The 24,167-nt window shown below is 34.2% G+C and overlaps 1 protein-coding gene across 1 annotated transcript in view; it reads right to left on the reverse strand.

Annotated features, from left to right (window-relative positions):
* The window catches only part of LOC306877522 (autophagy protein 5-like), a 34,109-nt gene extending 10,231 nt beyond the window's left edge, over positions 1–23,878 (reverse strand). Inside the window, exons 1-7 of the mRNA XM_079429315.1 lie at positions 23,798–23,878; positions 22,592–22,745; positions 22,375–22,502; positions 21,630–21,708; positions 21,394–21,556; positions 16,653–16,747; positions 13,599–13,716 (exon numbers count right to left, since the gene is read on the reverse strand). Of these exons, the coding sequence (XP_079285441.1) occupies positions 13,599–13,716; positions 16,653–16,747; positions 21,394–21,556; positions 21,630–21,708; positions 22,375–22,502; positions 22,592–22,705 (697 nt within the window). The 5' untranslated portion in view covers positions 22,706–22,745; positions 23,798–23,878. The remainder of the gene's footprint in view (positions 1–13,598; positions 13,717–16,652; positions 16,748–21,393; positions 21,557–21,629; positions 21,709–22,374; positions 22,503–22,591; positions 22,746–23,797) is intronic.
* Positions 23,879–24,167: the final 289 nt, after the last annotated feature.

Genomic DNA, 24,167 nt, shown 5'->3' on the forward strand with positions numbered 1-24,167 from the left:
TATTAGCAGTAAGCTAAATAAACGTAGAATGTCTAATGTTTTCAAATGGAGAAAATAAATAAAGGACCGGAGTCATATCAACTTCATTTTTAACTACAGTTTTAGTAGGTTTATAAGCTGTTTAATAGGCTAAAGAGTGAAGAATAATTCACTGGATAATGTTAATTCACTGAATAATATTCTCTGGAATATTGGAATATAACAAGCATTGTATTTTATTGCATTTCTCAACTGGCATGCTCTAAATTATGCTGCTGACAGCGCGGTTTATCTATGCATTTACACACAACTATAGGCTACTCAAACTGCGATCGATTGCAGAGAATTTCCATAGAGTTGTATTAATTTAGATGTTTATAAACTAAATAATGGTTATATAGTAATCGTTAATACAATTTAGGGTGCTTCAAAAAAGTGAATCTTGTTAAAAGTTACATGCAGTGGCCGTGCTGAGCATTTCTTGAGCATCAACCGCTGAGTGAACTGCAATCGTCTTCACGAGACTAATGATGAGCATATAGACAACAGAGAGAGAATTAAATTCAATGCTTTTATTTCCAACATGCAATCATTCATGGCTGTATTATTTAATTCATGCAAAGTTACGTCTTTATTTGGAGAGGACTTGACGGATTATCTACGTGACTCCGACTTCACGAGACTAATAGACCACAGAGAGATAATTCAATTCAGCGCTTTTATTTCCAACATGTGCTAATTCATGGCTGTGTTATTTCAGGCAAAGTTATATCTTTATAGGGACAGGGCTTGACAGAGTATCTTATTTATCATATTTCTTAGAGCCAAGTTGCATAAACTACATATCAGGCATTTATGTAATACATCTAATTTGTGCATTAATGACTGTAATATTAAATAGTTTACTAACTACAGCAAATCAAGTACTTGCACGCCGTTGTTGTTGTCTCGTCTCCCCTCAGATGCGCTGCAATTGCGATCCTGCGCACAATTCTCAAAACACCCACAAGATGGCGGTGTTTATCGGTGAATCCGATATTACAAAACCGATATCCGATTATGGAAAGTGCTTAAATATCGGGAAAAATATCGGTAAATCAATATATCGTTCGATCTCTAACAGAAACTCCAATTTTGGTTAAAATGTAAAGTTGTAAAGATGTATTTGCACAGCAGAAGAATTAATTGGGGAAAAAATGTAGATCAAGAATCGTTTTGGAATCGGATCGTGACTCCCAGAATCGCGATCGGATCGGATCATGAAGTGCCTGAAGATTCCCACCCCTAATATATATATATATTTACTTTACTTTTAGTCATTTAGCAGACACTTTTATCCAAAGCGACTTACAAATAAGAAAAAGTAACTAAAAGTTAACACTCTGTAAATACTCTATACACACCCATTTAAGAAAATACAGAAATTAAATAAAATTGACAAATGCATTTTAAAATTAAATAAATACAAATGCCGCGGTATAATAACCTTTTTTATACCTAACAAATCACTGCTAGAATTCAGCTGAACCCACTTTCCTATTAATCACTAAAAATGGCCAAGCAAGTGCACACACTGACAAGATACGCAAAACAGTACAATACTGAGACAAGTAAATACACTTACGAGCTGATTTTAACTTCCGCTGATAGACTGCTTCTCTTAAAGACTATTTTATTACACTGCCTTCTGCTACATACACTGTAAAACTTTACTGTAAATTTACAGGCATTTTCTAACAGTATTATACTGTATTTTTATAAAACAGTAGCATTCTGTATATTTTACAGAATGTCTGTAAATATACAGAAGTTTTCTGTTTTCAGCCCGCTAAATTTGTAATACAGTACCATACTGTAAACGCATTGCATTGTGGGATATATTTATTTCGCGCTCAATTCAAATGTGATGTGATCTCCAAAGAAGACGAAATGTGAACAGTGTATTACAGGCAAACTAGATTCGTCCGCGGGAATTAATTGAACAAAATAATTATTCGCGTTATTAAGATAAGCCAGTGGTTTGTGAATCTGTGCGTAGATTTTAAGCTTTGTGAGCTTCGTTTCGTGTTTCAAGCGTTAGTGCCTGTGACGCAGCAAACAATGGACGACGCTGCCTGAGCAGACGCGGAGATAATTTGTCATCTGAATCATCTAACCTGTGCCTGAGATGATGCTAATCGACTGGAGCATGAGAAGATGGATTAATGTTCGACTAAGTATCGATACGGTAAGCTTGTCTTTTTTTCATTCACATTTCTACATTGTTTCCACGCATGGTTTGATTTTGGGAACGTTAAACTTAACTTAAATCCCGAGTTAGCAATTCACTTGGGTAAAATTGGTTTTATATTCGCACATTCACAACATTCACATATTTCCGCGTTCAATAACTTTCTAATTATCTGTGCAATAAAGTTATTTTTGCGGACTAAGCCAGAGCGCGCACACACACGTCACACACCGGATGCGTGCGCGCACTCAGATCACTTGGACATGGTTGTGTACAAGAGGTAAAAAACTGTATAAATACTGTTCATTTTCTCACACAAACCGCTCGTTTCGTGTCTTAGGCCATCAATGTGTGGTTACGATGGGGAATTGTTTAATTTGGATTTCTCTGTGCATGTTCTTTTTCCCTCTTATAGAGACCGTGACCTATACCTGCCATTATATGACTGACAAGCTAGAACGATTTGACCTAAACATATCAAAATTGGATCTACTGAAGAAAAAAAAGACACCTACATCTTGGATGCCCTTGGGGTAAGCTGATAGATACCAAATTTTAATTTCAAAGTGAACTATCCCTTTTAAGATGTTTATGCACACCTTCCTTTAATCCAACAATCAAAAACAACTTAAATAGCAAATAAGACACACATTCACATGACCTGCTTCTGATTATTATTTTTTTATTATTATTATTATTTTTCAGGCTGAACAATCTGATGACGATCCGGTGCTAATGTAAGTGATTCCCATTTGTAGTCCATGTTAAAAAATGTCAGTTCTATGATCGTGCTTTTTAATGTGTTATAATTTTGCCAGCACATGAAAATCCATAGTCATGTTCCTAATGCTTATTTCAAAAGTAGTATTCCTGATTGCTTCCATGTCTTCCATGGTCCTACAGCTGCTCCCACACTTGCAGAAATTAGATGGTCTTACCCTTCAAGCAGATGTAAGTAGAGATTACTTAAATATAAATGTTGCAAATAAATGTGATTTGTTATGTCTTGGTTCTGTTAGTGATGGTTGTGCTGTCGTCTTAAAAATTGTTTCAGGTATTCACCACTCAATCTGATGTCCAGCAGTGTCTACATTTGCCAGAGAACACAACCTATAATTCTTGGTAAGTAAACAGTAAAGGTTTAGTACACCCTAAAATGAACATTAAGTCATCATTAACGCTATGGAAGCATATGGGTAGCAAAATTCAGTTTGAAATAATTTCAAATTCAGTTAGTAATATGCAAAATGGCAATGCATTTCTGTATTTTAATTGACATTTTACCCTAAATATGTGCAAAGTTTAGTGCAAAATGAAAATGGAAATTCAGTTATATAATTTACATATGATATTTTCTACAATTGTGCATCCTGTTGCCAAGCCCAGCCTTGATGTAGCCTAAAGATTGACAGGTCGGGGGTGTGTTGCAAATACATTTCGAATGCATTTTCAAATCCACATTGACTTTATATTCATCATGGGGTATTAAATGAAAATGCAATTGAAACGTCTTATATATGTGTCAATGCATTTAAGAAAAATAAAAGATATTTTAAATTACAATTTTTCTACCTTTTTACTGCACCTTTGGATCAGAATGCATTCTGAAATTACAATTATCATGTGGTATTATGATGTAAAAACAGTTTTTGCTTGGACATGTTAAACATCTAATCAATTTGGGTAATACATTTTAATTTCCATTTTGCAACTTATAAAGCATTAAAATATGTTTCTAATTTGTGTATTAAAACTAGTGTAGGAAATGGCAAATGTAAATTTTATAATTTAAATAAAATTTATGTCATATACAATAAAATACATATGTGCACTAAATATTGCACATATGTATAAGAAAATGTAAATTGAAATATATCACCATTTTACGTATTGCATTTCAATTGAATTTTGCTACCCATATGCTTCCATGCACCCTGGTGTTGTTCTAATGCCCTATGACCTTCTTTGTTTTTTGGACCACTAAAGGAGAATAATACAAATTTAAAAAAAAAAAGCCTGCTCACGCTTGTCCATATAATGGCAGTGATAGTGACCAGCATCAAGATACAATAGTATCACAGAATGTTCATATGCAACATGTCATGTATTCCAAGTGTTCCGAGGGAATGCAATATTGTTTAATGAAAATCCTGACACTGACATTGGTCTTTTGTGCTCGACTGTGCATTCATGAGATACTATTATTATGCAGTTCACAGCTATAGTTGTGAACCCTGTAAATGGGATTTCCCTGCACATATTTCAGATTTAGTTTAACAGTTATGTTGAGTTGAACTATGTATAGACAACTAAACAGAACTGCAATGGAACCCACAATAGTTTATTTGAAGTATTTTCTTTCTTTTTTTATTTTCAGGTCAATCTCTAAGCAACCAGCGGTAAATGTTGAGCAGCCCAACTTTGTCTCTGGCCTTGCAGTGCTGTTTGTATTATTGTATGATTTCAACCTCCAGTATCAGGAAGAGGTGGCATGCACCCTTGCGACTGAGGTTAGCATATTTGCCATTGATATATATATGATAGAGTGAATTGTCACTAACTTGTTTTGACAGTATTTGTAAAGTACTTAAGTATATTTTAACAAATATTTTATACAGTTGATTAAAGAGCTGAATGACATATTGCATATTTAACATTATCATGTAGTCATGTAATCACATCGCAAGTGTTGCAATTCTCTGTGCTGTCTCACAGAACTCACTTCTGTGAGATGCTGTGTGTGTATATATATATACACATAATGTTCACTTTTTTTCTTTTCTGTCTTTTAGATGCTTTCTCAACATCAACCCTGCATGTGCATCAAAAACCAAGAAAGGAAAAGTGACTTACAAGAAGACTGGACATGTTGTGTAAAAAAAGAACAGTACTGTAAACCCACAGGTTTCCTCTCTTCTGAAAGACTTTTAAAAAATATATTTCTGAAAAACCTTTCCATTCTTTAAAAGTAAATAAGATTACTGTATTTTGAATTACTTGCTAATTGTTAATTGCATTTTACATGTTTTATATTTAAAAGAAAAAGGAAAAAAAAAACTACAGCTGGCATTTCAGCCAGTAAATTCATATAAGGCAATTGCCTGGTCTTTTCTTCAAAATAAATAAAATGTTTTAAAACTCAGAAAATATTATTTTCTCTATTTTTTTGTGAATACTGTTATGAAAAAGTATATTTTTAATTTTGTAAATCCAAGAGTACTGAAATAAAAGCAGGATTTACAGTATTCCCTGTAAAGAGCACAGTGTAATACTGTAAAAAAAAGTTATATAACAGTATAATACTGTATTTCGTAAATACAGTACAGAACTGTAAATGTTGTGTACAGTAGTAGTACTGTAAAAATACAGTATGTGGCTGGCAACCCAGCTGCCAGTATTTTACTGTAAATTTACAACGAAAAGTTTTACAGTGTACATACATACACACACATACGTATATATATATATATATATATATATATATATATATATATATATATATATATATATATATATATATATGTAAAACAAATATACATACGTATATAATATGAAGAGTTCTTTTGCAAAAACCGATAAACGCCACTTTCCAAAAAATTGCCGCACATTATTCTCCACATATAGCACGATCTGAACCCTAAACACATTTTGTCAAAAAAGCCTGTATTGTCCACTTTCAAGGCATCATGTTTTACTGCAGAAGCCAACAAGCGAGATGTCCATTTTAGTGAATCAGTGCACTGTATTCAGGTCAGGTGACAAGGCTACTTTCACTTTGAAAAGACGTGCTAGCTGAGAGGAGTTTTGTCAAAGCTGACAAAGTGATCAAGGATGGATAATTTTGACGAACTTGATGAACCTGTGATATCTTCTTTAGGGCGTAAAAGGAAAATAAAAGCTGAAACGTTTTCATGGAACCTTGAAAAAGCAGTGCGTTACAATGGTGAGGGAAAAGCTATGTGTATTGCGTGTAATCACATCCATAAATCTATGATCACAACAACAACGTTTGTCTGGCATCTACATTGTCATCTGAGGAGATTACAAAGATTAAACAAGTGTGTTTTGTTTTTTTTTACTCTAAAACATGAAATGTGGAGTTATCTGCTTTTGATAACTTCATTCAAAAACTGCATGTTGTGTTTACTTGTGTTATCTTTGATTAATATTTAAATTCGTTTGATGATCTGAAACATTAAAGTGTGACAAACATGCAATAAAATAAAAATCAGGAAGGGGCCAACACTTTTTCACACCACTGTATGTATGTATGTATGTATATATATATATATACATATATGTATATATGTATACGTATATATATATACACACATATATATATATATATATATATATATATATATATATATATATATATATATATACACACACACACACAAAACCTATATATAAAAACCTAGTGGTTTAAAGGATAGTGGCAAAGACTGATAAAGATTAATTTGCAATTGATTACTTTTTGGGGTTACACCGTGATCCTTAAATAAAGTCTTTTAATGTCGTGATGTAATGTAATGATTCTTGTTCTAAATGTACCTGACAAGACATTTTGGTTCATAAATGGTTACACTGAATATCATTTTAATAGGTGTCTTCAGTAAGACATGGTAAAAATGTATGGTAGTCATTCATTTTTGCACAGAAAAAAATTAAACTAGACTGGACACATTCTAATGTATGTGGGAAAAAAATAAAGCTGTATTAAGCTGCATGACTGAAAACCCCTTTTCGTCTCTGACCCATATATATAACAATCACTATATGAATCATCACATTATATATTTACAATAGCAAATTGCATCTGCCACTATAGGACCATCTATATTTCCTGTACTTTGTTATTAGTGCTTTTTATTTATTTATTTTTCGTTCTGAAATTACTTATAGATTTTTTTCTTTTGCATTTTTGTATGTATTTTTGGTATTTGTATAAATATGTTGCTGTTGTCTGTTAAAGATAAGTGGTGGTCATTAATAATAATAATAATTTATTGTTGTTGTTTTCTTGTTCTTATTATTGTTATAAGACACAAAGTTTCCATGAACCATATGGTCAATAATAGCCCATTTAATAAAATCAACAAAATGAGCGTTTTGGCAGATGTTCATTGTACGTGTTCTTCATAGCTGGCAACAGTTGTGAATTAGTTTTTTGGGTAAGTCAACATGGTCTTTTGCTCAACAGGAAAAAAAGTTGAAATCCATTCCTCCCACAAATACCAAGAACATGGAAGCAACAAGCAAGGGCGAAGCTTCGGTAAGCTAATGACTAAACACGATGACCATTTCAAACACAAGCACACATCCTTCCATGAACAAAGCATCCACGTAATAACGGAACTGACTTGAAGCCAGTTTAAGCTGCAGGGCTATTGGAATATATATATTTAAATCCTTTGCATGATAGGGTTTGATGATATCTAAAATCCTGAACACAGCTCTGACCTTGACTTTTTTAATTGTTAAATGGTCAACCTGGACAAAAACCAACTCAAAGAGAGGACTAAACGATCAACTGACCCTGATTCTGAAGTCACAGTAATAGTGTGATGAGCAGAAATAGTAACTTATTCCTTGAAGTCCTGTGTGTGTGTGTGTCTGCCCCCGTGGAGTTTGTAAGGGTGCAAGGTGGGTGCGTCCCCAGTGTAATTCTCAGAATGATGCGAGGGGAATTCAAACAACACAAACTCATATAGTAATCGAACACAGTTGCTTTCTTCTGGCAGTTATGACAAACGCCCACAGAAAACCCTTGCATGGGTCGGCTCTGGACCTCTGCCACCTTGGAGTGTTTCACTCAACCAAGACCAACTTCTTTCAAAGCTGGTAATGAAAAAATTTAGTCAATTCTCATATTATCTTCTGTGCTACACGATTGTTAATAAAAGCCATTGCTAGCGCTATACTCTACTCTTTGAGCTAGATCAGAGTTCCCCAACCACCGGGTTGCAACCCAGTACCAGGCCATGAAAGAGTTGCTACCAGGTCGCAAGAATGTTCTGGGAAAAATGTCTATAGATCTGACACTGTTATTTATTGCATGCTAATGATTGCTCTAATTATTCTTTATCTTCATTTGTTGTATGCAATTTCATCTAAATGACATGTTTGATTAGTAAATGAATGATTGTTCTGACTCACAGAGACGCGTTTCAGACAGCGCGAGAATACAGAGTTGATTTCTATTTTACGTCTCCCTGCATTTGAGATACATGCACATGAAATTATGTCTTCTCGGCATTCTCATTCTCTGTGCTTTAAATACTTTTTTTCTTGCTTATCCCAAAAAAAGTCTCAAAAACCACAACATGATCCACTGAACCACTAATATATATCTTGCGGACCCTTCAGCCAGTCCATAAGAACATTTTCAAAACATAACCGTCTATGGTGTAAAAATGGTTGGAGATTCCTGAGCTAGAGGGTTGCACTTGGTGCCTATGCAAGATTATACATGGCCCAACTGGGCTTCAGATAACAGTCGGAGGTAAGTGGGAGAAAACATTTTAGTACAGGGAGCTGCTTGGAAAAAGTTGCCCCAGCACTAAGACACCATTCATTTTAATTATGTGGCCGTAAAAAACTGCCGATTAAAACTTTTAAAGGGATAGTTCACCTAAGTAAAGGAAGATATTTTGTATATTGTTGTGTTGAGTCCAATATTCTGTGAAATACCTTTTATGTGTTTGACAGAAGTATGAAATGCATACAGGGTTGGAACGACATGAGTGTTAGTGAATGAAAGAATTTGAAATATCCCTTTAATAATACTATCACATGACTTTTGACACAGGTTTCTACAACAACATCCTGTGCAGTTTGTGCAGCCCACCCCCCACCCCCAATTATCATATAGGGACAGAATACGTAACCTGACATCACATGAAAACAAAGGGCTGTCAAATCAATTAATTGTGATTAATCACATCCTAAAAAAAAGTACAATATGCTTACATAATGTGTGTGCGCTGTGTAAATTTATATTATATAAATACACACACTTACATGTATATTCTTAAGAAAAATATGTAATATATATTTATACACAAGTCATATTTAAATATGAAGTATTTGTGTGTGTGTGTGTGTAATATATCACACTCGTAGCAGTACGATATGTCTGTGTTTTTGGCCACTGGCCGAGTGTCGCTGGTAATCATAGAGTGCCGACATACAGCCATATTGCACTGCTACGAGTGAGATGTTGCATTTATACAACAGTTTGATGGCATGAATGTGTAAATAAATAAGAAAGAACAATGGAGTGTCTTTAAAATCCCTATTTTTGTGCAGACCTACTTCCTTCAGCCATGGATTCAATTTTCAGTTTGACAATTTAACAGCTGAGCCTCAGAGAAGGAATGCGAGTTGCTTCATTGAAAACTTATCACTGTATTAAAAGCTCACTGTATTATGTAGTGTTACGAGAGAGAGAGATGGACTGAACGAGTGTGATTACCTGCATCTGATACAGCAGTCATTCTTCATTTCAATCTAATATTCACAATAAAACATTAGTTTTAATATCCAAAAAAGTATAAATAAATAAACTAGTTTACAGCGAGATGAAACAGCGCTGAGAAACAGGAGAAACATTGTGCAAATGATACAGTTAGAAGGCTTTTCAATCTACAAATCACCATCATTTACCATTTACCATGGACATACTGTAGTAACACTAACTGCACCATGGTATTGTGTCAGAAATGTGAGATATTCATAGCAAATTTTATTATATTACTTATGTAAACATGTTTTAAATGCATTAAAGGTTATAGTTTCTACAACATGGGAGCAAAAGTCTGCCTTTAAACTTGAAAGAAAAAAATTAAAGCAAACCTGAAATCTTTTCTGGTAAAAGTCCCTGAGTGTGCGTACTTCATAAAAAGGTTTTCTACATGCATTCATGTGGTAAACAGATGCCTGATCTGCAAGAACTTATCAAATTTGTTTTTGTGCCACATAAGAACAGTTGAGCTTCCTTTTACCATATCTGATGTGCTCCATCTACGTGCATTGATCAATGTTTATATGCAAGCATAATTTACATCTGTTCAGAATATAAATCAATCAGGTCTCCTCAGAAGACTTGGATTAAACGGCTCATTTTTTAAGCATTACTTTTACAATGTCTTTATGAACGCAAAGTTTTGGATGAATGGACTTTCCATGGATAACACAAATCTCTCAGGTTTGATTAAAATATCTCAATTTGTGTTTCAAAGATGAACAAATGTTTTATTGGTTTGGAATGACATGAGTAAGTAAATTATGACAATTTTCATTTTTGGGTGAAGGATCTCTTTAAGGTAAGAGTAAAGTTTAAAAATATTGCAAAACCTGACCTAATGTACATGCATTTCCTTATACATTCATATATAGTTTATAAAAAAAAATATATATACATAAAACAAATCCATGAACACATTGTGTAAACTACCTAGAAACACATAAGCCTGTATTCAGAGTTCATCATTTTTGAGTCACTGACCCTTTTTCTTTTACCAGGGTAAGACAGCAACTGAAAGTGCTATTTCAGTGCCTTGTCATAGGTTGAGTAGTGAGACGGAGGTGGGAGGGCCAGCTGGAGGTTTCCCCACTCGCAGCGTGGGTTGACATGAAGGGCTGCTGGGCGGGGGTTTTCTGTGCAATTCATTTTTTGAAATAATACCACCACACACCCTCTTATTCACTATAAAACCTCTCACTATTCTGACCAACTTCTTAAGCAGAACATGGGGAAATTTTTAGAGTATCATGTATTGCGTTTCGATTTATAAAATCTTTATCTTATTGTGAAAAGCGTAGGAGAGACTGCACCGTTTGAGCATGTCTCCATTTTTACCCTCAAAGGGGTGAATATCTAGCGATAGATTCCAATCCGCTGGGTGTTTGAGACATACAGATGGCTATAACATGGCACGGACATTACATGTCACTCTGGCTAAAGCATATGCCTTTTATTTGTGGGAATTCCCAATACATTGCAATCATAACAGTACTGTAAATAATCAGTGGCATTAAGACATCATCAAAGCCTTTCATAAAACAGAAAACCTCATCTGCTGATAAAAGAACACGTTTAAAGCCACAAAATGCAGATTTAAACTCGTGTAATTGATATGAATCAAGCCAAGACTGTGATAAACAAAAATGATTTGAGACCATCCTGAGACAGAAAAGGTATTTCCCAGGTTGAGTAAGTAGTAGTGTTGTCAAAAATATCGATATTTCGATAAATATCGATACTAAAATATCTGAACGGTACCAATATTAATTAGTACACCGATACTAGCCGAGCTGTCACTTTCACTTCTCTCCAAAGGCGCGTGGACCAGCACCAGACGTGACCGCACTCGTCTCCTTCGCTCTGGTTAAATAGCAAACGTGAAGTGAATAGAAAGATGACTGCTCTGGTTGTTAAAGAACACAGCAGGAGCGCTATCTGTAGGGATCTATGATCTCCGCGATGCAGAGAACGCGCACGGAATCCAGTCATAAAAACGGAATTTACAGTTGAACGCGGAATGTCACGGAATTTGTCAAAGTTTGGATGAATTAATCAAAAGTAGGTCATTACACTTAAATCAAATCGCGATGTGGACTAGTATCTGTAAATATTAAGCTGCAAAAGTCGATTTAAATATGAATCCTGCATGTTCTGCGCGTCTCTGTGTGAATGTGCTGCACGTGCGGTTGTGTTTACTAATGTGGCGCTCGCGGTGATTTCAGCGTCTGCCGTCTCAATGAGGACATAAATTCATCAACAATATCTCCAGAACTGATCTGAAAGGCACTTTACGAGCATTTTACCATTTAATTTGAGTAAAACTAGCGTCATATCATACACACACAGAACTTTAAAAGTATTCACGGCAACCCGTCAAAATAAAAGTTCGGTTTAACTTAGCCTATTAAAGACCGTGTGCCAGAAATAGGCTATATTACTATTATTTAGTAGAATGTACATAATACTACTACTTACTACTACTGTTCATTTTTTTTAAAGAAATAATCACAAAATATTTAATTTTAATAGTAAATCCCCTTCATTTGCCAAAAATGTAAAAATGTTTAATTTTCATTCATTCAAATATAAATTAATTAAAATAGTTTTATGCCTTCATCTGATATCCAGTCAAATTTAAATACACAACACAGAATTTCTGAGGGGGAAAACACATTTCATAAGGCTACTGTAAGAATAAATAAAAATAGTTTGTATGCATTCAAATAATAGACATGCTAAAACACAGAATTTGGTAACAATAAAAAAAATAGAAAATGAGGAAAAAAATAAAACATTTCATACGGCCCTAAACGTGTCATTTTTGTTACACTTTTAATAAATTAAATGTTAAATTGTATAATTTTCATGATTTTAATGAATTAGACATGATTTTAGATTAATAGCATTTAATTTGACCAAAAAAAAAAAAAAAGAGTCCAGAAAAATTCAAATGGAAAAAATTGAATGAAAAAAAATATATAACGGAATTTGGGGAAAAATTAAACGGATTTCATAGGGCCCTATATCTGGAAATATTTTGGTTATGAAGCAAATGAGAATATCAACAAATAGAACTTTGGATTTTAATTAGTACGTGTATTAGTAAACGTTAGTTTCAATTAACATTTAACTAAGATTAATAAATAAATCAACAAATGCAGTACCTCAAGACATTTTTTGTTCATGTAAAATATACCGCATGTTCTCGACTTGTTACATTTATCTTTAAATTAAAAAAATTACCCCCTTAATATTGTGGCAGTTTTTTCTCCATGGTATCGAAAATGGTATCGAATATCAATATTTTTCAAGGTATCGTATCGAAATTAGAAATTCCAGTATCGTGACAACACTAGTAAGTAGACACGTATTTCCCTGTAATCTCAACACTTTGCTCTGCACCGTTATCAAAGCAAATCCCACATATCTGGAAGAGGCAGAACGATAACAAAAAGAGAAGCACAAAGTGCCACTTTCTCTTCAACCAAACCACCAGCCCGTTCAGACAAAGCAAGCAGGTCTTGAATTGGGCTGGAAGCAGCACAGATGTGCTCCGTCATGCAGGCATCTCCGCCAGCAGGTGCTCCGTTTGTCACTGCTATTGTCTGCTTATCTACTTCCTCTCAGGAGAAACCAAGACCGCCCCTGTTTTGGCTGTGGATTTCATTCATGCAACCCTGATTTGTCCTTTTCTTTCTTTTCCTAATTCTCATCTCTTCTGCAAATCTCAAGATGTTAAAGATTTGTTTTCCTCTAATGTCTTTGCCTCTCATCTTTGATTCCAACCTCCTGTGAGAGATAAGTCTAAACTGCAAACACGTTTTTATCAAATAGTATGTGTGTGAATTATTTTCAGCTCACCTTCCGCACATATGGCAGCAGGAAACAGCTCCTTCAGCAGGTCTCCCAACGTAAGCACGTGGCCTTCACGAGACACTGGTCGGAAGAGCTTTTGGATGAACGGTCTGTCACTCATGGTCTAAAATGCAACAAATAATGAAATAATGAAACCCATTAGACTGATTATGATAGCAGAATCACAGTGTAAAGTTCTCAAAAAATGCAGAATCTGAATTGTGTCACTGAAGAATGTTGAAGAATGCCTATTCACTACCGAAAAAAAACAAATCACTTTTATTTTGGTGGACAGTTTTCACGGCATCTGTTTGTATTAGTGATGTGTGGATCGGGGTTATATCTACAGACATTGTGGATAATCCACAGGTGAGCGTAATATTAATACAAATATTAAAAGAAATAACATTCTGATTAATTGCAGGTGGCTCATGGGTGGACGAGACAAAATGCTAATAAAGTAAATATTAACTACATCCTCTAAAATGTGAACATGTTTAAAACTTAATTATTAACTATTGCAGCATAATTACCAAAAGTGTTAAAGTAATAAAGAAATTTCACATCACCATTTCACTTGTTTTTGACCTAACAGCCTACTCTTCACATAACATATTTCGGCAAACTATTTCCCCGTCTAAATACTGTAAAGCTGATATAAAGCCACCCAGCTTTATATCAAGCCGATTTGCACAATTTGCATTGTTAAAAGCGCTATACAAATAATATTGACTTGACTCATCTTTAGCCAGTCAGCATACATGACTACAGTTGGGAGAAATGGCACCTTCAGGGTACCTGCTTTTCACACCCATTACGGCGCACTAACAACAAATAATTCATTTGTTAATATCATGTCAGTTAGCAGCTGTTTTAACCCCCACTAGTTGGGTATAATGTTGTGAAATGCTGAATAAGATATTGAGCGGATTAACAGCCGGCAGTCACGGCTTAGTCTTTCCTTTGGCCTTGAGCGAGCGCGCGAGGTGTCGAATGCTGGACAGGATCCAGTTTTCACACACAACTTGCATGCGGTCAGTGATAGAGGATATCATTCTGTAAGATCTGGACCTGTGGTGACAAACAGCGGCCTGACAAACAATAGGAGTCAATCTTGGTGCTGTGAAAAGGAAACTGGTGACACAACGGCTCAGGTAGTCCAGCTGACACCGACACCCCCAGGTCTCAGGAAGAGAAGGTGTCTCAGGATGCTACGGCCTCGATCAAGTTACCAGAAAAACTGACTCACTGCTCACTTGCACCAAGATCATCTCCAGAGTCAGAGAAGAGAGAGTGTGAGAAGTGACAGCTACTTCGTTGCATTTTTAAACGGCAGCATTAATTATTGACCCCAGTATTATCCAAAAGGCTCCTGATACCGATGAGAAGTGTGATACTCTGGGTGCCGACACTTTCTTTTCAACTCCCCTGACACCCTAGCTGGCAAACCAGCACATGAACCACACAACAGACATCATTAGCCTTTCTCCAAAAGCAAGAGGCCAGAGAAAAGAGATGCTCTCAGGTCTCAGAGCTCATGATCAGAGGCGAACTCTATTCTTTAGAGTATGCAGATAATTGTAGGTTCTTTAATCAATAATCGGAGTATAAAATATAAAGAAAGTCTCTCAGGGAAGCAGGTACCCCTGGGCCTTGCCTTAATGAGTGGTAATAGTAAATTAAAACAACCATGTCACTTGAATATTCAAACTGTCAATTAAAAGTCCAAACAATATTAATATAGTCAAATAAAATAACTGCTGAAACATTTGAATATAAAAAAAAAATACATATTCAAACATGAAAATTTTACTTAAACTTAAATATTCAAACTGTCAATTCAGTCAATACAATCAATCAATCAATAATTAAATAAATAAAAAAATACATATATTAATTCAAATATTCAATTAAAAATGTGAAAATGTCAACCAAACTGTCTTTCAAATATTCAAATGGCGAATTCAAATAATCAAATAAACATTCAAATGACTGTTTCAATACAAATAGTTAGACAAACATTTGCATTGTGAATTTAAAACATTCAAACTGTCAATACAAATATTCAAATACTGAAATACTGCAGATTTAAAGTAAGGAATTAGCTTGAATGTAGCATTCTGGAGCAATTAATGTAACTACAATTTCAAGTATTATTTAAAAACAGCTGCTTTTAACATTTGACCAACAGGTGGTAATGTCACGAAATACATATGGCATTATGGATATCAGTCATTATCTTTTCTTTCTTTTTTTAGTTAGTATAATGGAAATTGGAAATGGGAATATGGACAGACTTCACCCTGAAAAAAACATACATCATTTATGCATTTCGTAAAAATAATACTGTCGTTTATATTCATGAAGGGTTGTGTCAGATGATTTTTTTTTAACATCTTGCCATCATATTTATCGATGCATTACACTAGATCAAAAGCAATAATCAAAAGCATCTGAAAACATTTTGATCATTAGGTGGTGCTGCCCCAAAATGTCTCAGGTACTTTCAAAGAATGATGACACCTATAACAAGTTTCAACATCATGATTTTAGGCCAAACTATCCAGACATATTTCTTGATCAGTAGGTGATGATTTGCCAGTAATCTGCTTAGTTACCATCAAGGAATGGTCACAATGAGTTTCATTTCAACAGGCCAAAGTGTTATGAAGACAGATCCTCACTTTTTATTCAACAAATTTACTGATGCATTATAGAAGCATGTTTTTTTTTTATGGTTTACATTAAGGCTGTTCTATCCACATACTGCTATTTATTAGGGAGCTCATTGTAATTTCCTGGTTTCTTGTAGCCAAGATTCAGATCATTAAAAAAAAATCAAGCCTTTTAGAACCCAAATATAATTTATAAATAATAAACAAAACCAAAAATTGTATCACTCTTCTAAATGTTTTTGAATGTTAAACTGTTAAAAAAAAAAAAAGTCATAAAATGTCATATAGAGTCATAAACAAAAATATTTCTGCTATTCTCTAAGTCAAATCCTTTACCGTACTGTATAGTACATAACTGTAGAAAGTAAATAAATGAGGAAAATACCTGATATATTCTAAAGGGAATGTAGCGGAAGCCTCCCTCTTCGGTAGGATACTCCATGAGTTTACGATTCATGGCCCAGAACTGGTCGAATTTATCTGAGAAAAGAAAGAAATTGTTTTAATCAATGACAATCATTTTGATTCGCTCTCTGAAATTATCCAGCACGGTATTGTACCAACAATTTGAATTTTTTTCTTCCGTGGGGCAGCCTCAGTCACCATTTACTTTCACTGTACGGAACAAAAATTAAATGAAAGTGAATAATGACTAAGGCAGTCAGTCCCTAACATCTGTTTAGCATCTGTGCTGCACAGAAGAAAGAAAACCATTTAGGTCTGGAACCAAACTATTCCAAATAAAGGTCCATTCACACCAAGAACAATAAATACAAAATAACTACAACTATATTAGCCTCCACAGCAACGGACAATAACATTCTGTTTATTATGAGTGCATGATGCTGTTTTGTTGTCTGCCGCTTTAAATGCTTGAGCACTGTAAAGTCGGACAGATTCTGCCTGGCTGCCATTTATATGGCAAATGTATTTATTGTTATTCAGCTGGAAAAAAACATTTTGAAAGTCATTCCAATGATACCATGCCATTATCATTACAGAATTATAGTTGTGAATTTCCCTACTCTAATACAATTATAATGATTATTCAAATTTGATGATAACTTTGGAACAAACAGGCATGAGTTCTGAGCTAAATGTGTTCCGTCACGCTGGCTGTTCTCTCACATGTGCAGGTGAAAATCAACATCCGCTTAGAAATGGTTACTTTCTCTGCTCACACACACTCATCAGAGAACAAGACAGCTGTGACAGTGTGTTATCAAAACATCTATGCTTCTGAAACTTACACCTCTCTCAGTTTATCTGCAGAGCTTCACATTTTCACCTTTAAATTAACTACTGAAACCACTGCCTGCATCGCACACACTAATTCTCAGATGAAAGTATGGGTTTGAAGTTACCGAGGACATTATGTGTAAACCTTAAAGCTGGAATGCACCACACAGCTGTTAAACCATTCTAACTATTTCACCCCAAAAAATAAAAAATTGTTGAAAATTTCCTCAGGACATCCATGATGTAAATGAATTTGTTCCTTCATTTAAGCAGATTCGTACAAAATTTGCATTACATCATTTGCTCACTTCACAGAAAGTGATGTAGTGCTAAATTTCTCAAAATCTGTTCAAATGAAGACAAAAACTCATCTAAATCTTGGATGGCCATAGGGTGAATACATTTTCAGGATTTTTTCCACTTTTGGGTAAACTATTCCTTTAAAATCAGAACAGATTTTCAAATTATTCATACACTTTCCAACTTTGTAAATGGTTACAGAAAAAAACTGGACTTCATACACTAAACAACTAAGGATCACACAAACACAACTAACTCAAGCAGAAACATGCATCTCCTTGCTAGCAGACACATGAAAAATTAAAACAATATTTGTTCGAAAATCATCTCAAAATAGCGAACATTTTATATCCTCCGACTGGACGGAATCATAGTCTTAATATCTGAATCTGTGCCCATCATACACTGTCATTTTCTATGAAATCTGTCAATTATGACAACTAAAAATCTTTTCAGCAACTAACTCGTTCAGACTGCAAACTGGGGGGAAAATATGGACAAAAGTGGAGTAGTGTATCTCAGCTTTAAAGGCATTGTTCACCCAAAAATGAAAATCCTGTCATCATTTACTCACACTCAAGTTGCTCTAAACCTGTAAAAGTGTATTTCTTCTGTTGAACATATAAGAAGATATTTTGAAGATTGTGGGTTACCAAACAGTTGCTGGTATAGACTTCCATAGAATGGAAGAAAAAAATATGGGGACCAAAAACTGTTTTGTTACCCACTTCAAAACAAGCCTATTTTTTTGGTGATGATGATGACATAATTAGAATTTTTGGGTAACTTATCTCTATCAAGACACAACAAGTAAAACTATTGTATTGTTTTGTTTGTTTTTATCAGCCACGGGGCAATTTTGAGCTATTTTTCTTGTCTTCTTCAAGACTCGTGGGAAAAAAACATCCAAAATGCACATTTCAGTGTTTCTTTTATTACATTTTATGGTCATTCCATGAAATCGGTGCCTTTTGCGTCCCTAAGAAATAATCAAACATAGATTTAATACAACTACAAATAAATATGCAATTTAAAAACATAATACTATGTATGCTTTCATCAATATTAAAAAAAAAAGTAAATTAAATATTATTTGAAATAATTTAAATAGCAATTATGCTATTAAGGTTTTTGGCCTGTTTTTGACTTTTAATTAGCAAAATTATATAAAAAAATCACATTTGCATATTGTTCTAAATACAGTCTCATTGTTAAACAATGTTTTGTCATAAGTATGCATTTTTCTATTTCATGTCATCCCTGTTACCCTCATCAAAAAACCCTTGTAAAATAATGTACATTCAAGAGACATCACTTCTAGGAGGTTACACCATCTCTCAACGTGTATTCCTACACTTAAAACACAAGCATGTTTCTCTCACTCCTCTATAATGTTCTATTATTGATGATTTATGAGCCTTGACTGAGGAGGGGGGGGGGGGCATCATGCAATGTCAATACTGTTACCATTTTTAAAATGTGAATTTAAACAATTATTTTTTACATTTATTACAATCAATATCTGCAAGTAAAATCCTTTCAAAGTGGACAATATGTGCTTTTGTGAACTTGACCATTAGCTAGCAATTAGCAAATTTGTTTGAAATCATCAAACCTGTTATTGTCAACTTGCTACGTTTCAGGGTAACAGGTTTTGACATGAGTAACAGAGATGACATAGATTAGATGTCACCCTGTATTTAAGGATCGCCTATGTAAAATGCAAACATGTTTAAAGGTCACCCTGGCTCTGGCTGTATTATTGAGATAATGCCTATATCATTCAGTGCCATAGGAGTATGAGTTACATTTTAGTTAGTATTATTGGTATTTTTACTATTACTATTGTTGTTCATGACCAGATAGGATGATCAGTCTCAATAAAACTAATTTTTCCATAACTCATTGTCAATAATGCGCTGTGTAAATTCAATTACAAACAAGAGCAGCAAAGTGAGTTCAGACCTTCACCCTAGTTTTGCAATGTTCAAGAAAGTCAAGATCTGATCATATTCCTTGCCTAATAATTGAACCAGATCAGTATATTTGAAGTTCTGTGAGGGGACACAGACAAACAGGTGGGCACAGTACCCCTAAAACATTATATCTCCTAGAAATATAATGTGCTAAATCAACAATGAACTGACTTAAACTGAAAAAATTGACTGTTTACTATTGTCATACAAAGTAAGTGCAAAACAATATGATGCCATTTAAAATGGTAAAACTGTACATTAAACATGTATGTGCAGTGTGCTGAAGAATGTGTCCTGTCATTCCTCTGGTTTTCCCTGTAACTATGATGTTAATCCTGTTACTGTTATTAATTTCATAAAACATATATGTTATACAGCCTTCCAGGTGTTTCCGTTGTAACTTTAATTATATTTTATTTAGATCAAAGCCCTTTTTTAAATATCTCTCTTGTAAAAAAAATATATTTTTCTTAATTGACATGTGGCCACCCTCCAAAATTAGGACGTTCTTGGTCATCTGAATGACAAATATAAAAATATTTGTAAAAATCCAAACTTTGAAACAATCCCAGTGAAAAGAGGGACTAAAATGCTGCTCACTTGTGTGAAATCTATCACAGTTTTAATTAAACTATAATCTATAGTAATGCTTGTGTCGGTAACAGGGTTGAGATGGCACAATACAACAATTTCTTGTCATTTTAAGGTGTCTTCATTTCATGGATATTTAAAAAAAAATGTTAATTAAACATTTTCTTTTTGTAACTTTTCCAAGTGGAAAAGGCAATACTTTCGTAGAATGACCCTATTTATTTAGATCTGTAGGTTTCTATCACAATTCATATTTTTAAAGGCAGTTTCCTCAAAATTTGCATTTTCTCCTGCACTAAGCCAGAAATCTCTACTTCATTAGCACTAACTTACACCAAACTCTACAGCTTTATCAATATCATGAAGGTTTCTAAAGATTTCTATTCTTAACAAGATAAAAGTAAAAAGTTATTTTTTTTTCCTAGCTGTTGACAATATTTTCTGATTTATGGAGCAATAAAAATATTAAATTGTCATTTTTTTTTTTTTTTTTAAACATAACATTTCAAAACACTTTTAATAAAAATGTATTGTTTTAATCTACAGTGATTTCCAACTGGGGAAAGTATGGAGTTATATTTTAGTTAAAATATTCCCAGCTGTATTGTCTTGCCTTCAAACAAAGTATGCACATAAAGAGTGCAAGCAAAACAGGAGATATGAACGTCCTACATGCCTTCTGTCATTTGATTGGCAGTTTATGTCTTTCGCAAGTAAAAAGCCTTTTAGTACCACCTACAGGTTGCAGTACAAGTGCCTTTTGCTGTGAAATCTTTACAGATCTTTATAAAGTAAACATAAGAATAAATTTAATATTTGTTGTAATATTTCAAGATGAACACTTACTGAACTTGAACAACTTATGTTTACTTAACTATCCATTCATGATTTTCAGCAGGTTTTTGTATATTTATTGTATTATCCATGTATCATTTTAGTAGGTTTTATTAGGTTAACTTATCCATACATCTTTTTTTGTTTTTTTTAGAATAGAGTATCAAATATGTCAGCAGTTCTTACCGTTCTGCAGACCCATCCACAGTTGTTTATGGTCTTTTTTCTGCATGTCGTTGATGACTTGGCCTTTGTGTTTGAGTGCATCTGCCTCTTTAATGCATGACATGAAATGCGCTTCTATCACAGAGTTCAATGGGCAGTGAAGCAAGTCATGTTCTGGGAAGTTCTACAAAATAAAAGAAATTACTACTGTGGAATATTAATAACTTCATGAGAAATAAATGAATGAGCCTACACACCTTAAAGCGCACTGTGACATTCCAGGGCAGAGCTGCGTTAGATGCAAGGAGATCAAACAAAACGCCAATGGGATAGTGCCTTAAAACAATGAAAATAACACGTTTATAGTCCATACAAGGCATTAGCAAAATCAATCACCGAGTTGCTCAAAATATGGCAAAAATCAAACAGCTGTCATTCCTCAAGCAAGCAGAGATCTCATCCATAAACCTTGTTTTATCCTGTCACCTAGTGGTACAAGACAAAAGTACACCTATAACACAGACCTTTAACAGACTTAACAGATACAAAGCTGCCAGGATTTGAGAGCATACAAATCTATAAAAAGGAGTAAATCAGATCAAAGTACAAGTGCTGGACGTGAATATATGGATAAGTTGCCCTACTCATACATTTTGTTTTTTATATATATATATATTTTCAGGCTTTTGAGTACCAAATATTTGCACATCTCTCAATCATCAATGTATTGTGTTGCATTATTTGTTTTGAAACTACAGACCTCTGATCATAAAACGAAGCATTTAATATTTTGCTATTATTGGGAGAAATAGTGACAACTGATATGCATTTTGGCCTGCATTCAGCCTTAATTGCTTCTGTACCTCAATTAGCTGAGTACCTGTGAGAGAGTGACTTTGTATAAAAGCATCTGCAAAATTCATGAATGTGAAAATGAGAGTCATGTGCAAAAGTTAGTTTAGATTAAACAAGGTTTGACAACACATTGTCAACTCAACATACCACTTAAGAGGCGTTCCCTCATATTCAAACCACATCTCCTCCACGTCGTCTGCCTTCATGGCTTTGAGAAAATGTTTCTTGACTTTATCAGTGACTAGCGTCAGGTAACTGACCCGTGGGAGGAGCAGCTGACAGATTGACAGAGAAAAACAGTACAGGTCAGGTGACATGAAACTAACCATATACAGCAGGAAGAAAGTCTGTCATCTTAACTTACATAGTAGGGTTCTGCCTCTCTCTCTGTGGTTTCCTCTGGAAACAGTGTGAAACAGGCCGGTATCCTTCCGAACCAAACATCTCGGAGCACATCCTTGTCATCTGCCATTATCATCTTTCTCCAGGTGACACATATAATGTCTTCAGTAACCGAGCTGTTTAGAACACAGAACTTCAATATTTCATAACACCAAGCGGTTCTGGCACTAACTTTAGTGATTTTAAGTAAGTGTTTGAATAAGATCTATCTTAACAACTGCAGAAACAACTCAAAGTAAGACAGACCCCAACACAGCAACACTGGCTCAACTAGTGACCGGAGTTCAGCGAGGGACTATTTGTTTGTCTGATTAATAGCAGATAACAGTGATTATTTTTGCACTTCAGAAAGTAAACAATTCACATTTCAAATAAACAGACAATATCAAGAAGTAACCTAAGAAACCCAATCAGCATCTGAAAATGCATATTTATATGCCCACGAATGTGTGTGCTTGATAATTAACTTCACTACTGATGGAACAGTTGAGATGATAAAATGATTTTATAAAAACTAAATTCTAGGGTTGTCAGAGTTGTTCATTTGAGATATTTATTAAAAAAAATTTTTTTTTTTTTTTTACTGAAGTTAATACTAACTTACTCCTGTTTCGTACTGATTGAAAAACATGACATAATCAGTTGTTTTATTCGGTTGACAACCCAAGTTTATACGCCAAACAATTTTCTCAGAATGAGATCAACATATTAAACACCTTTCTGAGACAGAAACTGATTTGGGGACGAGCCATAAACACAAATACATATAAAACCTCTCATCAAGTGCTCTAACGAACACAGAAAACAAATGACTGCAGAAATAATAATTAATAGAGGATAAATGTAAACAAGTAAAATGTTAGCTCTGCTAAGACTGGGCTAGTGTTAGCATTTAACATTGTTTATGGCATACAGAAGTCCCATGACAATCTTTAAATCGACACATTGTAAAGCCACCTACTAAAACCAGATATTAGTGATATTTAGTCGCGTTTCTGAGGCTGTAACTATGATAATGTTTGTAAATACAGCTAAGTTAGCACTGACAGAACAACATTACACACGGCGAGACACCTTTGGAGCAATTGACGATACCAAAATTGCCTCGAACTCAAAAACTACTGTATCCAAACATTAATAAGAGTCAGAAAACAGAATAATAAATTACATTAATTAGATGTCTACAGGAAGCATTGGAGTAGAGCTCATCTTTAACACCAAGCGACGTCACGCATCCCTAAAATGGCACGTACCTTCAAAATAAAAGTCTCTACATGACATTGTTTTTCACAATAAGAACACATTCCACAGTTCTGCATACAGTAATTAATTAGTTTTTCTTTTTTATTCAGTTTCACTGTTTAATGATTGATTTATTATATTCCGATTTGGACGGTTTTTTTTTTTTTTTAATTTTTAATTAATTTTTGATGGCATTTCAGACAAACACATACCTGTATCCTTAAAATTGTACAGTCAGCCTCTTGAGCAAATGAAGATTATTAGGTTTCTTGGGATGTGGTTTGATGAAAAATTGA

The sequence above is a fragment of the Barbus barbus genome, assembly GCF_936440315.1.
Source record: "Barbus barbus genome assembly, chromosome: 12".
Classification (NCBI taxonomy): Eukaryota; Metazoa; Chordata; class Actinopteri; order Cypriniformes; family Cyprinidae; genus Barbus; species Barbus barbus.